The sequence below is a fragment of the Palaemon carinicauda genome, chromosome 4 (assembly GCF_036898095.1).
Source record: "Palaemon carinicauda isolate YSFRI2023 chromosome 4, ASM3689809v2, whole genome shotgun sequence".
Lineage (NCBI taxonomy): Eukaryota > Metazoa > Arthropoda > Malacostraca > Decapoda > Palaemonidae > Palaemon > Palaemon carinicauda.
In genome coordinates this window covers 95,657,985-95,675,484 of record NC_090728.1, presented here as the reverse complement: position 1 = coordinate 95,675,484, position 17,500 = coordinate 95,657,985, and the positions used below count along the sequence as shown (strand labels likewise).

The 17,500-nt window shown below is 33.7% G+C and overlaps 1 protein-coding gene across 6 annotated transcripts in view; it reads right to left on the bottom strand.

Moving 5' to 3' along the window:
- Positions 1-17,500, bottom strand: part of LOC137640070 (uncharacterized) — a 1,165,168-nt gene that overhangs the window by 461,523 nt on the left and 686,145 nt on the right. For 4 of the 6 annotated variants that reach the window (XM_068372504.1, XM_068372506.1, XM_068372505.1 and 1 more), the window contains exons 4-5: positions 8,616-8,678; positions 1,242-1,397 (exon numbers count right to left, since the gene is read on the bottom strand). The exons of 1 other annotated variant lie outside the window; for it this stretch is intronic. In XM_068372504.1, coding sequence (XP_068228605.1) covers positions 1,242-1,397; positions 8,616-8,678 — 219 coding nt within the window. The remainder of the gene's footprint in view (positions 1-1,241; positions 1,398-8,615; positions 8,679-17,500) is intronic. One more of the 6 variants, XM_068372507.1, reaches the window with a different exon arrangement.

The following is a 17,500-nucleotide window of genomic DNA, read 5'->3' as shown; positions in this document are numbered from 1 at the left end:
CTTGCGTAACACCCGTTGCCTTCTCTTAGCTTTCTGTTCTCTGATTAGCATATGGCATTTTCTCCTACATATTCAACAGCAAGTCAACAAATTATTCCTTGCCATGTAAATCCCTCGTGCATATACAAATAAGTGGATTTCTTAGAAATCGACAAGTTTTGGATCATCACTAAAAGCCCTCATTAGTTGCATAGTAAAAAGCCGCCATTCTTGGAACCGGGATGCATCATGGGGAATATATTTCACCTAACTTTTCCTTATAATCTATTAGAGAGAGAGAGAGAGAGAGAGAGAGAGAGAGAGAGAGAGAGAGAGAGAGAGAGAGAGAGAGAGAGAGAGAATCCCCCAAAACAATACGAGTATCTATCCAGTAGCAATCAGGAGCACAGTCATGTGCGAGTAAATCGGCTTGGAGAGTAAGAGAGTCCCAGCAAGGAAGAAGAGCTGGTCCTGCGAGCTATAAATCCCTCAGACAGAAGCTTTGTTAGCGAGCCGTGAAGCAGTAATACGGGGAGTCTGTCCATGACCCCGCCATGTCCATAAACCCATCGCATTACCTTCAATCCATTTAGCCGGGCTGTAAAGGTGAAAGACGCCCTTCTCAGCATTAAATAACTCGACCTTAATGAAGGCCTCTGGTCTTTACGAGATAGAGGCTAATCTTAATGGAACAATAAAATCAGACATCAACATTCGACGATCGTTTCACAAAGAGCCACTTAGTAATAACCATCCCCTCATTTCACATCGGCTTCTTATGATGTTCAAGGCTGATACAGATAAACTTGCTATTTATGTAGAGATAGCGTGTGTGTAGCAATCAATAAACATATGATTTAAAAAAAAAACTACACAATGAGATGAATTACGATCAAATAATTAGCACCGTATAGTAATAGACGTAACTTATTAGGGAATCCCTAAGCAATTCTCGTGATTCCACAAAAAAACTGGCGATTAGTATTGCTTCAATGGCGAAAATAAGGAAATTGGCAAATATTGTATATCGTTTACAATTTACTTCACATAGTTAATTTTTATGTTTTTATATTATCAGAAAATTTTCTTTCATCAAAGCCTCAAGAAACATGACGGAGAAAATTGTGATCGAAAAAATGTTTTTTGTTACATTCTCTATGAAATGTTTCCAAGAAATGGTCTCCAACACTCATCAAAAAGGGAGAATTATAACATAGGGCAGAAGAGGTAGTATACGAGGCACACGCCTCTTCCATACTCACGTTATATCTGCCAGGAACGTAGATGGGTTGATCATCGTAGCCCCGGTGGTCGGGCGATGAAGAATGGGAGGAAGTTTGGGACGAACTATGTTGACGAGGCTGGGACGACGATGACCCGCCACCGTCTCCATGCTCCTCTTCCTCATGACCTCCATGCTAAGGACAGACGGAACAAGGAATTCATTATTAATAAAATGAGAAATGCCACAACGAAGAAAATTACAAAACTAATACAAAAGAGCGGAGAAGAAAACTAGGGAAGATGGGAGGCACAAGATTGTTATCATCATGTTCAGCAAAGACAGGAAACAAAAAGGAAATAATGAAAGTGATCACATAAATGTCACCAAAAACATATACACATAAATGGTATATTTTGCTTTTGTTGACAGAAGCAAAATTTTAGTGTCACAGCTAGGTTAAAGAACATATGTTAGCAACCTCCAGAATAAAACTGGAAGCGTAACAGCCTCCGAAGCCACCCTTTGTAAAATACATATTGGTATAAGTGACCACTATATCTATAACGCATATATATATATATATATATATATATATATATATATATATATATATATATATATATATATATATATATAATACGTTACTTTAAAATTGAGTGGTTTCAGCGAAAATCTATGCAATAATTAGTCACACTTAGCCAACTCTTTTTAATGAAGTGAAGTATGGATTTTGAGTGTGTATGATAGGAAAGGGGTTTAACTGAGCCGTTCGTAAAACCATGCGCAAACATGTTTGCATAGCTGACTAGATGGTGCAGAGTATTTTCAAGTGATTCAGTCACTGGAAAAAATTAGTGACAATGATTAGTAAAAAAAAAAAAAGAACAATTCAGTATTGATAAGATATTACAGAAGAGGAGGCCCTAGAACAAGCTGGATAGATGTGTGGACGAAGTGAAGACATGGAAGGGCCTCTAAACCTTATATATATATATATATATACATATATATATATATATATATATATATATATATATATATATATATATATAAATATATATATATATATATAAACATACACATATTTATATATACATCCACACACACACTTACTATATATATATATATATATATATATATATATATATATATATATATATATATATATGTATGTATATAAATACATACATACATAACTATATACATATAATACACACTTACACACACACACACACACATATATATATATATATATATATATATATATATATATATATATATATATATATATATATATATATACATATATATCATCCCTACATTAAGGGATCGGTTGTTTGATGCGCTCTCTGCAATACCTTCTATCAGAGGCATCCTCTTCCACTAAACCGCTTATCTCCATATCTTGCCATCTAATTCTGTGCATCCATCTCGATCTTCTCCCCTTAACAAGTTCCTCCTAAGCCCTCCTCCTCTTTACTACGACTGCCATTCTTTCTATTTAATTATTTTCAAATCTTCAAGCAGTTATATACCCCTAACCTAACTCAGTATTCTTATCTCTGTTCTCTCGAGCTTTATTTCCTCTTTTCGTTTTGAGACCACGTTTCCGATCCTTACATTAACACTGGTCTAATTACTGTGCTATAGATCTTTGCTTTTAACGTGATTGGTGTTTTCTTATCATATACCACTCCTGCTACTACCCTCCACTTCCTCTAGGCCGCCTTAATTCTATTCTCAACTTCAGCCTCACGTTTTCCCCCCTAACGTAGAGTTGATCCCAAGTATCTACAGTAAATTGTTCCACCTGTTTTATAACCTTCATGCATGATTATCCTGTCCCTACCTTCCTTATTGCTCACCATAGCTTCCGTCTTACCCGCATTTACTCTCAAGCCACCCCTCTCCAAAGTCTCTTTCCCAGACACAATCCGTCTCGTAAGTCTCTCATTTTCAGCATTAATCACCAAATCCTTTGCATATGGCAATTCCCAAAACACTTCATTTCTGAGCTCTTCACTTAACACATGCATGACACCACAAATGAAAAAGGGTTTATCACTGTTGAACCCTGCTGTAATCCAACGCTAACTTCAAAGGTTTGTTTCCTTAACAGCTGTTATTACTTTTGTACATCATCTACATCATTCTAACCAACTTCGGGATTTTCCTCTTCCTCAAGCACCAACACATCGCTTTTCTTTGTATTCTATCATAAACCTTCTCTATATCTACAAAGGCATAAAAAAGCTTCTGGTTTCCCTCTAGCCTCTTTTCCTGTAGTTTTCTACTATTAAGATGGCATCCAGTCCTTCTCCATCCCCATGAATTTATAATTCTGTTTCCCAAATGTTACAATCTCTCATCTAGTACTCTCTCAAAACTTTCAAACCCTGGTCTATCGGTATAATTCTCCAGTAGTTACCACATTCAATGGCACCACCTTTCTGCTTAAATATAGATACCCCCCCCCCCCCCAGTCTTTAGGCATCGTTGCCTCTTCCCATATTGCTCCTAATAAACCCAACATCAATTCTTCCCCGTCTGTAGCTAGTATCTTAAACAATTTAATTCAAAACTCTGATGGACCTGGTGCTTTACCATTTTTTTATTTCACATATATATATATATATATATATATATATATATATATATATATATATATATTATATATATTTAAATATATATATATATATATATATATATATATATATACAATCATAACCACACACAATCTAAGACGCACACACATACACGCACGCACACACAAATATATATATAATATATATATATATATATATATATATATATATATATATATATATATATATATATATATATGTGTGTGTATATATATATGATATATACACACATATATACATATATATACATATACTGTATATATGTATATATATACACACATATATATAATATATATATACATATATATATATATATATATATATATATATATATATATATATATATATATATTCACATTTGTGTGTGTGTGTAGCCAAAATCCCATTTGCTGAACAAATACGATGGCCTTATTGAGAGTCCCATAATGTTAATACGTTGAAAGTACTAACTCCAATTTAGTTTTTTCATTTTTTCTTTCGTGGCAGAATATTTTACTAGAGACTTTTTAACAATATAATTTCACTAGTAGAGAACCATCCAACTTCATTTACGCAAACGAGAGAAGGATCAACTATTCACTGCCAAATCCCAACTTTCACTTCTCTTTGCTTCCAAAACTTTCACAGAGCTTCCACCAAATACATGGATTCAGATGCTCTCAAATTCGCCCCTTTCCCATCCTATAATAATGCGCGTCATTCAACTCGAATATTTCCACTGCTTTGTCAGCCAAGCTAACTCATAGTCGTTCAGGCAACCAAATTCTAAGCCAAAACAACTGAGCCAGAAAAGAAAGAAAAAAAATATCTTATAATGTTCCATTTCATTTCTGACATTATTCTACTATCGGTCAAGTCAGGATATTGAATTTTGATGGGAAGTCTTGATATGCACAGCAGGAAAATCATATTCACATATATCAGAAATTTGCCGTTATTAAGATATTTTACAGCATATGTCTCTAGCCTTTATACACTAATATGATAACGCACTCTACCCATGGGTTGGAACCAGTCAAATTACCAAATAGTTGTACCACTTAATAAGAGTCACGACAAATGGAGAATATAAAATCTGACATTAAATATAATTTTCAGAATCCAGTAAGTGGGTAAGCTTTTAAATTCAGAAGTGTTTGATCCAGATGATAAATTGGAAACTTAGATTCGGATATAGGTAAGGGTAATAGGCCTAACTTAGGTACATAAATAGTTCACTTAAGAATTTTAAGTGCTACGGTAAGTTTAGAGGGCATCTGGGGGCGATGTAGTGTAATATCCATTTTTATAAGTTGGTTCAACTTACTAGGATTAAGGTTAAGATTTAACAGATTTATTATTATTATTATTATTATTATTATTATTATTATTATTATTATTACTATTACCATATATACATATATATATATATATATATATATATATATATATATATATATATATATATATATATATACATATATATACATTTAACGACTTATGACATGTATATCTTACTAAAATTTCTGAATACCAGTGTAAAATCTTAAAAAACGTTCTGCTTTACTCTTGAATACATTCTGAAGGAGTAGCAAGAGATATGGAGATCGAAATTGAACTGTTACAGAATGCAGGCATAGAAAAAAGAGCAAATTTTATCAATAATATGGATAGACGATAATTGGGGAAGTGGCAGATCGTGATGCTTGTTCGTCTGATAATGGAGTAACTTGGATACTGTTGTTATGAGGTGTCATGCAGGTGTTATACGCAATACTCGTTTTCAGAACTGGCAAACTTTGCATCCTGAACTACCATATTTCCAAACTACTATTCACATCATTGATGATCAATTAAAAATACAAGGGTCGCAGGTCACTACCCACTGGAATCTCTCTCTCTCTCTCTCTCTCTCTCTCTCTCTCTCTCTCCTCTCTCTCTCTCTCTCTCTCTCTCTCCGCTGACACTATATATATATATATATATATATATATATATATATATATATATATATATATATATATATATATATACATATATATATATATATATATATATATATATATATATATATATATATATGTATACATATATATATATATATATATATATATATATATATATATATATATATATATATATATATATATATATATATACATATAAGCTTGATTACAGATACATTCGTTTAGAAGAAAAATATTGATGTTATTATCAATACAAAATCAAAGCTTGCTCACACTTAAACACACACATACATACATACATACATACATACATACATAAATACACACACACGCATGAGAGAGAGAGAGAGAGAGAGAGAGAGAGAGAGAGAGAGAGAGAGAGAGAGAGAGAGAGAGAGAGAGAGAGGGGCTTTTTTACACTACCTTTAAATTCTAATAAACAGCCAGAAATCTAGGGAAATTAAAACCTTAAATATCGAGACCTTTAGGAAAGAAATGACTCATAAAAAACTAGAAATCTGATCTAAGAAAGAAATAGGAAAAAACCTCAATGCTAAACCCAGACGTTGCATCATAATCTGGAAGGTCCAATTTATACGTGGTGAAGAATAAGACGAAAATTAAAAACGCGCACTCAACGTGCGCGTACCTATGCGTGTGCAGTCGAGTGTGCGGAAACTTTCTATTCATAATAACAAACGTCTTAAGAAATTCTCGGACCCTTGAAGTCAACCAGGCCTCGATACCGAGTGAGTGAAAACCACAGGTTAATGAGATCCTTACGCACAACGCCACACACACATACACACAGGCGTTCATTCAACCGCTGTGTACCTGCGGCCGAAATTGGAGGAAAAGACGTAGAGATGAAAAGGGCATTAAAATATATCAGGACGTCCCCTCGAGATTTCTCTCTCATTTTCGGCTCATGCAGAAAGACCTATAGAAATATAGTTACCCTCAAAATCTCTAAGATCAATAGAGTATGAACTAAGTACGTAATTAGTGGCGAGACATCAAGATGCCTCAAACTAGAGTTTTCTTCGAATTATAAAAATGGTGAATATAAGCTTTGTGGGGAATGGTAATAAAATAAGAGCTAATAGGGATAAACGCCAGAAGAAAACTACATTCTTAATACATACACATAACGTAAATAATCATTTGACAGTTATAAGGATTCTCAACCTGAGGTGAGACATTAAGGAAAGAACTAATTATTTACAGAACATGTGGAAGAAATGAAGAGCTGAAGAGAGTGAATTTCTATCATAAGGAAATTTAAAATCATCAATGTATTAAAATTATCCCAAATATTCTTTTCTCTTCAATATAGAGTGAAGTTAATCGATCTAAATTTTATTTGCGTGAAGAGACAAATATTAAATAGGATTAGACTTACTTGCACCTACTCGAATATTTCTTATCTTTTCTTATATTCTTTTAATGTGATATCGAACTGGACAGCATTCATAATTTCAAAAAAAGGTGGGTCAATTTTTCTTTCAAAAAATTCCCTAGGGAAGTGCTATCTACTAACATGGTAATCAAATTAAATTTCTTAACGGAGCTAATTGGTTGGTTGGTATATTAATCAAGTCTTGAGTCATCATGATTTTTTCTGTTTTTACAAAAGTCATAAATGGGAGACATTAAAAGGTTAAACGAAATTCAAGATTTGGCATAGCCCTTCATAATCAGACTAACTAAAAGATAAGGAATCTTAATCATGATTTTCCTTTGTAATATGTTATGCCTGTCAATAAGTCCACAGCTATAACTACAAAGTTAGACATGGGTGAATTAATATGCCAACAATGCAGAAAACTCTTGTATATATTAAGGAAACAAGTTCTCACGCAATTTGAATACGATCACTCGTTGGTTAACTTAATAAGAAAAAGCCAACTTGCTGTTTTCCCGGATGATCAAATACAAACAAAACCCAGTCCAAAAATGACAATATTTACTTGTGCAACTGTGCGTCAAATCCAATCATACATCAAAGTCAGATTTAAATGAGAAACCAAAACCGTAACACACTACTATTAACGCAAAAACCCTTCGCTACTTTCCGAAAATTGTCGAAACCTTAACTTTTATATATATATACTTGGAAATTCTTTAGATATACGCAAAATCATTCGTCGTGTAATAATCAACAATTGTGCGTTCAATAAAATACAAACGCTCATATTAAGCATTATCCTAGGTACATAAGAATAAAGAAAATATTCATCACTTGTTAATCACCATATAAAGGAAATTTAGTGGCACAAACGGGCCTTTCCTTTGCGGTGTCATTGGAGTTACATAAAGGATAATTGAAAAAAAGCCATAAGTATTTTCCCATTACAAGAATACTGATAAAATGTATGTCATTATTTAAATAATCTCCGGACCAACTTGTACGTTTTATAATCATCTATGAATGGCGAGTAAACACACAAACACACACGCACCAGAAAAAGCCTGTTCACTCAGTACATAGACCGAAATTTGGGATCTGAAACATATTCTGGTTCATTAAACGACAAATTATCAGATAGGGCTTAATTTTAATGAGCAAAATATTGTGTAAATATTCGTTTACTAGTTGACTGATTAATAGAATTACTTAATATTATAGTAGCCAAAATATAGCTTCTAAAACTATTCAATTGTATTTATCAATTACTGAGCATATATATATATATATATATATATATATATATATATATATATATATATATATATATATATATATATATATATATGTATATCGTTGAAAAAGGTTGCATCCTAACATAGGGAATGAAGTGAAGTGTCCAAGATACTAACCTGCGGTAGGAGGCAGCTGTTGTACAAGCACTGAACATCTGTTTCCCAGCCAAGATTCAAATCCTAGCGTGAAGGGAGAAATATTTTATTTCATCCCTACAGAAACTAAGATTAAAGGCTCCATAAAAAAACCATACCTACTTTTGAATCTTAAAATTGAAGGATTTGTTACATGCCAGGATAGATAAAATAGGCAAGAAGAGAGTGCTATTATAAGAAGTAAAGTAACAAAAGAGAATGAGATAGAATAAGTAATTGTTCAACACCCGTGAATGCCAAGGAAGGTTAATGAACTAATCAATCTCTAAATAAGAATATGTATATAGCAATGTTAAATGTGGAAGAAAAAGGAATTAGTGTAAGCTTGAAAATGCTTGGGTAAGTGACGGTTGAAGATGTAAGGGGAGTAAGTAAAAGGTAAAGGGTGGAAAGTCACCAGATATGTCTGGGATTGTAAGTGAAATGCAGATAACAGATGGATTGATAAGAGATAGATGAGGATAAGATGAAAGCCTAGGGAGCCGATTTGTGAGAAAAAAGGAAATAAAAAACAGTTAAGCGAGAAGTTTCAAAGTAGAATGTGCAAGACGTATTTAACATACATGGACCTAGAAAGTAACTGATAATAGACCTACTAAGGATGCAATATGAAAGTTAAAACGGAAGTTAAGAGTGGTTATGCTCTTATGGTGGAAGTGAAAAATGTTACATTTGAAAGTTGTAGTTACGAAATTGATAACTTCAGTATTCATGTGAGCATGTGAAAAGGCAAAGTCTAAATGGCCGTTTAACACCTTTAAACATGGGGTGATGCAAGGACTTAAGTAATAGTGAAAAGGTTAATGCTTACATATGATACAAGAACTTAGGTTGTATATAACCATGCTTAAGGTTATGAAGGTAAATATCAAGCTTCAAAGTTAGTTTCTTCTGTCACTAAGTCAAAATACTGGACATGATTCATGAAATACACATAATAAAATTGTATACTTAACCTTTGGTTATAATGTTTCCTGTCTTTGAAATATAAACTACTTGGTATGATTTCTGACGAGTATGCAAGTGCCCTAAGTCGATGACATGGAAGTAAATAAAGCATCTTTTCCTAATGGGTAATTTACCCGTATTATGAACATATAATTATTGCAATTAATAATAGTAATAATAATAAAAAAAATAATCATAATATCTAAAATAATAAAAAACCACAACAAAAACAACAACGATAATAATAATAATAATAATAATAATAATAATAATAATAATAATAATAATAAATACATGCAAATTACATGACTTCTCAAGGTGTAAAGGTCGCCCATGAATGGCAGAGGCAAAGGAGAGTGGCAATGCCCAAGAGTCTGACCGTATAAACTCGTACATGATCAGCACTTAAGTCCCCTCTCCACCGAAGCTAGGACACGGGAGGGCCTTGCAATTGCTGTTAATGACTAAGCATGAAGACCTACGTATAGGCTTCCCCAAACCCAACACGCCCCTCATCCTTAGCTCATAAGAATGGTCAGGCTGCAGACACTACAAGAAACTATCGAGCTTCATTGGGTCTCGAACTCCAATCAAGCAAGTTGCTAGAAAAGAACTTTTCCAAAAGGTTACTACTGCCTTTTTTTAATGTCTCAATTGCAAAAAAAAAAAAAATTAAACCTAATTTCCAGTTAATGCTATAGAATATTTTGCCCTTGTTGATAAGAGGTACTTCTCCGTTCTCACATACTTTTTTTCTTTATAAAAAAGTTTCAGACCAATCTCTTGATATTTGTGACGAGCCGAGAGAAGGTTGTGACTCAAAAGCGGGATGAAAGCAACTGAGTAACTTTTATTACAGGACATCAGTTCATTTAATGGTGAGAAAAACAGACAAGTTGACTCAGGTCGTTATCAGTGCGAGGGGAGAGCGAAGATACAAAGGAGACTATATACAAAAAAGAGAAATGTCGTTACTATGTACGATCGCGTGACACACATTTGGTACATATTCGTTCGATCCAAGTGTAGATACTTACGTCGTTGGACGACAAATGGTGTCATTTTCAGTTTTGATTTTAGACGGAAAACGAAAGAAATTGGATCTAAATTTTGAATTGAAAAGTGATTGGAAAATTATATATAAACTAAATAACAGAGAGAGAGAGAGAGAGAGAGAGAGAGAGAGAGAGAGAGAGAGAGAGAGAGAGAGAGAGAGAGAGAGAGAGAGAGAGACAGACAGACAGAGATTGTAATTAATAGGACATTATCATGTTTCACCTTCATAAAAATCTAAACAGCATCGTAGCTAACATATACAAATGGAGCCTTCAGGAAAACCTGGAAAGGCTTCAACATAATATTTGCACGGTTTCTGAATATACAACTCTACGTTACTTGAATATATATTGCAGACCCTTCGTTTCATTCACCCACATTTTTCGAGGGATATAAAAAGTATTTGACGTAAAATAAATGTTCCTTTTGTATAAAATACCATGTTATGCTTTGATGTGTTTTCTGCAGATTCAGTAAACAGAATTTTCCTTTGATGCGTATCAGAGACGTAGAATTATATAAGGAAAGGGAAAATAACGACTGGCTTCACTCTATTTAGAGTGAAAAAAATCTCTTTCATTATAATCATAAAGATTGTTATTACTATTATTATTACGGAGAGGTACATTAAGATTCTTGAATACATTATAAGAGACCCGTTGAAATAAAGCCAATTCTCTAAACAAAAATGCTAAGAGAAAGCTCAGTGCGTTGTTGCATCACATTAGTCGTTCCAGCTCTCGTTTTCTTAAAATCTATTCTTTGTTGTCAAATTTTCACCTTTGTTAATCTACCTTTGTTGAAAGACATGAAATCCTTATCTAAGACTTGGAAAAAACTGTTCATAAAACAATTCGCTTCCTATAAGAAATTATTAAAATCTTAAAATATAACCCTTTATCCACACAAATACATACCAAGAAAGGTTAAATAATCCCAAGATAGGTAAATTTGCCAATAACCATGGTGTTAATTTGATTTCCACGCTAAACTAACAGTTTAGCAAATGTATTAATTGATGTCCTTCTGCAAAGTTCCCTCGGCCTTCTTCCTTATCTCCCCTTTTGTCAGATTTCTCTTATTACAGAAAAATGTTGAAAATTGGCAATGAACGTAAGCTATAACCGTGCTAAATCCGATAGTCCTATAAAAGGACGATAATTTTGAATAGCAGCTAGTCACCCAAGTCCTCATTTTAATAACATTAATAATGATTTTAATAATAATAATTTCTGACACTGCAATATAAAGCCGGAAAAATACAAGGATAAAATTCAGTGACCCGAAAATTTAGATATAGTAACAATATCTATTAACAAAATCGTATTCAGTAACAAAGTACACATTTCATGTCAACAACGAGACAAGGAAAAAGCACTTTTAATGGATAGAACATTTTAGTTAACTTCCCAATGATATTTAAAAGTAATTCCTCCATGTAAATGTATTACTATTTAGTAGGCTTTTCAATAAAATATTTGTGAAAGTAGTTATATTATTACACTTTCACAATTCCTACCTATTTAAAAAAAAGGGGGGGGGGAGTATGTCGTACATACGAATGTGAACATTGCAAGTCCATAATAGCGCTCCCATTCCACATTTGGATATATTAAAATCCTTGCTTCAAATAAACCGATGCCCAGACAAACTATATAAATACATAAAGATGGATATAGATAGACAGACTGATAGATGGATATATTAAACTAAATTTATGTGAATGCTTCATGGGAAAATCCTGCATAATCAAGTAACCACATTAATATAAAAAATATATTAAATTTTTTTCTACCCTACTAATAAATCTTTCTTCTCCGAGTATATTTTTGTATGAACGAAAAACAAAAAATATTCTGAGAGAGATATTGAGCGAGAGGCGGAACATTATAAAAGGTGTACCTAACAAAAAAAATCCATTTCACTAGAACACGAAATTCTTTTAATGTACCCACACAATACGAAATATTCTAAATCCTCGCGAGTAATTCAAGCCCAGACCATCAAATAATGGTGTTCCACAGGAAGAGTCGTCGTTTTGAAAAGGGAATGAATGAAAGTTTTCATAAATATGTCCAGAGACTGCATTCAAAGCTAATAAAATCCTTACTTTCTTTATACTAAGTTTTATCAAGGAACAGTAGATTTAAATTTTACTAAAACCTAAATACAATTGATAAACTAATCTGTTGATTACCTTAATAAAGTAGAATAAAATATACGTGCTGAGAATTATCATACAATTAATGAAGCAGTATGCTTAACATTGTAACACATGAAAACAAGAAATATGTGAATATTTTCTTTTTGATGAGAGTATGAATCCGATAAAAGGTAAAACCGTACCCGAGCATCTGTTTTTCTTAGGAATAAACTTTGCAACACATTATTTTTAACAGTTTTATCTATTCGAAGTCTTCTTTCGGTGAAAAAAAAATATAATAATACCAAAGTTATAAAGAAATACATCGTCTCCCGTTCAAATCTTTGCGTTCAGTATAAATTATGCCAAAAGAAGACCAGTCTACACATAAGATGAATGACGAGAGAGTTGACCTTGTCAGCCTGACCTAGTAGTCCTGCCACACTCGACCCATCGTAACTTTCAACATAAGCTTGAACATAATATGGGTCATTGTAACCTGACTCATCCCCACAGCCTAATAACATCATTCTTCAGTAACAGAGGGCAAGGGAGGGAATGTACAGTAGGAGTAAGGCATGACTCGTGTATTCTAGTGCTTATTGTTGTGACGAGTCTTTCTCTAAAAATCCTTTTACATTTCATCAAAAACAAACACGATATTTCTTATATGTCAATCACCTCCAATCACAATATTTTTAGTTGTAAAGAGGTCCGGCGTGTTATCATCTTTGAAAACAGTTTAATACACATTCCTAGTTTTTTTCAATTTTACGAAGTGCATATAGATCAGAACTGAATTACAATTTTTTAGCAGGTTACTGAAGTACTCCATGATTAAAGCTAACAAGGAGGTTGGACATCTAAGCTCCTTGGAGTTTAGGGAGAGTTGGTGTTTTTTATCCAATCCAGTATAGGAAGGAACTATCTCCATTGATCCTTCACGTCCGAAGCTTCGAGAAGATATTATCGACACAAGTGGCTCTCCGATCTTCTGGAAGACTGACCGACAAAGAGATTATTCTAAGAACCATATACCTAAAAATGTTCATCAAAGAAGAGTCGAAGCAGGGAAAATCGTCCAAGGCGAAGACCTAAAAGTCTACTTGGCAAATTTAATAAGATTCGGAATGTCTTGGTCTAAAGTAACTTTCTATGAGAGAGAGAGAGAGAGAGAGAGAGAGAGAGAGAGAGAGAGAGAGAGAGAGAGAGAGAGAGAGAGAGAGAGAGAGAGAGAGAGTTTGTCATACAATTTTACTTCGGTTCTTGAATATTAGGGACGAAAGAGTATATCAAATCAACCAATAAACTGAGTGTGAAAACGATAAGGAAAATATAAGTGATATTTCATTAATCTCATCTCACCAAAATAAAGATGATATTCGTCATTATCATCATTTTTCAATCATATACCAGCCAAATAATACCCCATCCATACAACCGTACACAAAATAGTACACATAAAGTCGAGTAATTGAAAGGTTTTTGGGTAGATGACGGTACTCATGGGCCTAGTTTAACGCTAAAATAAAAATTTCTTACAAAACAATCATATACCTTTTTAATACCGATTCACCCAACCAAACAAATTATTTCAAAATGTCATTTTAATCAACGTAAAATTGAGGATAATTTCTTATTTTACATTCTCTTGTTCGCTCTTTACAGTAATCTGTACTTATTTTGATTGATAAAAGTAGAACCACAATGATACGATTAATATTAATATTAATCTTCTTAAAATATTCTTAGTTTTCCTTCTATGATCATAGAGTGTCTATCCCTATATCCTATAGAACTCATAAACAGATGAAATAAAGGGGGGGGGGGGGTTTACTTTTCAGACTATTAAGACAATCACGCACTCAAAGAATGCTTTCCTAGTCAACATTTATGATCATTATTTTCATAATCAAAGTAAATTGGATTAGTTAAAGCATACATCTGGCTAAAGGTTTTAAATAATATATAATAGAATGTAAAAAGCTGGTTTCTGTGCATTAGGCCGAAATAGTATAAAGAAAAAAACTGATAGTTTGTGATCGCAATATAGCGTTTATTTTTCAGCAGCTGTAGAGCAACAGAGAAGTAGGGTATGAAGTTAGGATCACGCTTCAGTGTAAATGCTAAAGTCTTACTGTCATTGCTCCAAATATATAGGGAAAAGAAAACTCTTTCATAGATTGTTTCCTTGCAATTTCGGGGATGACACGGGAAAACTTTGTCATCGGCTATTTTCTCAGTTTATAATATACAATACCCGGCAGATTTACTGTCTGCCTTCAGTTTATGTAACTGAGATGCATCATTATCAGTTGAAGAACAGAAATGTTATTCAAAACCTACCTTGTAGTAGAGCTACAATGTATAATATACTTAACAACAACACAAGCAGTATCGCATAAATGTGGGAATGAAATATTCCCTCAACAATATGTCAGAAGAATGATTCGGACTAACCACTTCAAACATGTCCATTTTCCTACATAAGAAGCCCAAATAACCAAACAGTCACTCTTATAAACTAAAACAGACCATAAAACGACTTAGCTTTGAATGTCAGATCACAAGGTCGTCCCTTTCCAACGAGAATTGAGGAACACCAGAAATTCATTAGCTATGGTCTGCGAATGTTTTTTATATGAGACATTTTAATTCTGGGATGAAATACAACGATCGACAGACGCCACTGTACAAACAGACAGAAAATTCTCGGATTTGGCATGATTGAAAGCCGTCACAAATTCAAATGGGAACTCGATACAGATTCGGCGCAAAGGTCACTTGAATCTCAAAACTAATGGGTCTTTTTTTTTTCGAAGGAAAGACGGATGGGATGGGATACCAAAAGCTTAAACGTGTCGACAAGGTTTACACACAAACACATACACGAGATGGTAGGTCTTCGTAGGTCCCAAAATGATGTAATAGATCAGCCTACTATAACAACTAAAATATACGAATCTGAGAAAACAGAAGGCAACAGGAAAATTCTATTACTATCACTATGAAACTTCAACCCCAAGGGCTCCAACATGAAAGTCAGCCCAGTGGGGAAAAGAAACAGAGAAGTAACGAATAAACTATAAATGAGAAATAATAATAAAAAAAAAAAAGGATATATATCTAGCGCTGCGTACCGGATTTTAGTCTGGGAAGACCTGGATGTAATGAATGTTCTGAATTATGAAAAATCTTGTGCAACGTGCATAAAGAACTACCAACGTTGGTGCCAGAGATTAATATTCAGACCAGGGATAAAGCATTTAATTGCCTGCATGTTTTTATCCAACAAATTAAGATGAAAGTTTGCACAGCTGAATATCAGATAACCATATTCAGACCATGCTAGAGCAGAAGAATGAAAAAATTTCCTCAAGATAGATTGATCACCAAAGTTCTTCAAAAGTTTCGCAATACGGCAAAAGTTTTGTGCAATTCAAGAACAGACCAGGTGTGTCTCTTCTCAAAAGTAAATTTGCAATCACGAATCACACCTAGAATTCTATAATGAGTTGTTTGAAGTTAGAGCGACATTTTCAATGCAGAGATTTTGATATTAAGAATCACCTGGCTTTAACCTACTTATAATTAAACTGAGTTAGGTTAGAGTTCAACTGCATCCCTTATGATTTGCACCATACACTAATTTTAGCGGGATCTCTATTGAGGGATTCAACAACCATAGATCTAAATTCTGGACATGGAAATAATGCAACGAGAGTAGCAATACCTGCACATGCAACAAGTTTGTTTTCCAGGCAAAACTAAATAGGCAAGTATAGTATGAAAGTCACAACGCTAAAGAACACTAGCCATTACATTCCTGTAGTCATTACGGTGCCCATCAACAACTCTTTGAAATCAATTATTTGAAAACTCAACAATGATGCTAAAAAAAATACCCATCTACACCCAACTCTTCAAGTTTGAAAATAAAGGCCTCATGATTAACACAGTTTAAGGCAGCAGTAAAATCAAGGGCAATCATACGATACTTACTAGTGAAAATCAAGGGATTCTTGTACAGTATAGGAAATTTTAAAAAGAGCATCACATCCTCCAAGGCCTTACCCAAAGCCAAACTGCAAAATAGGACACAGCCAATTACTTTAGCATACCTTTTTAGACGTTGCGTTAGAAGGCCTTCAAAACCTTTAGACAATATGGGACTTGAGGAAATTGTTCGATCTTTAAACCTTTGAAAGCAAGGGACCATGACATTGCCCTAGCAAACAGGACAATGCCCTAGAGATTGACCATAGATATATATATGATTAGCGATCAAGCCTCCTCTCCATCCAAGCTAGGACCAAGGAGAGCCAGGCAATGGCTGCTGATGACTCAGCAGGTAGACCTACAGGCTTCCCCAAACTCCCTAATCCTTAACTCACTAAGATGGTGAAGTTGCAGAGACCAAATGAACTAACGAGTTTGAGGGGGACTCGAACCCGTCTGGCAATCACCAGGCAGGGACATTACCAACAGGCCACCACAACCTTAGGAAAGATACAAGAATCGGATGACTAATGCTAGAGATTGAATCCCTAATCCTCAGGGTTTACTATGCTCTAAAATCAATTACCACATTTAATATTTTCCTTACAATTCGTGTTAACTTCTTTGTACTTTGTGGAAATTAGGCTATAACCCATAGGCATATTCCAACATAAATTATACAAAATAGCTCCAATTAAAA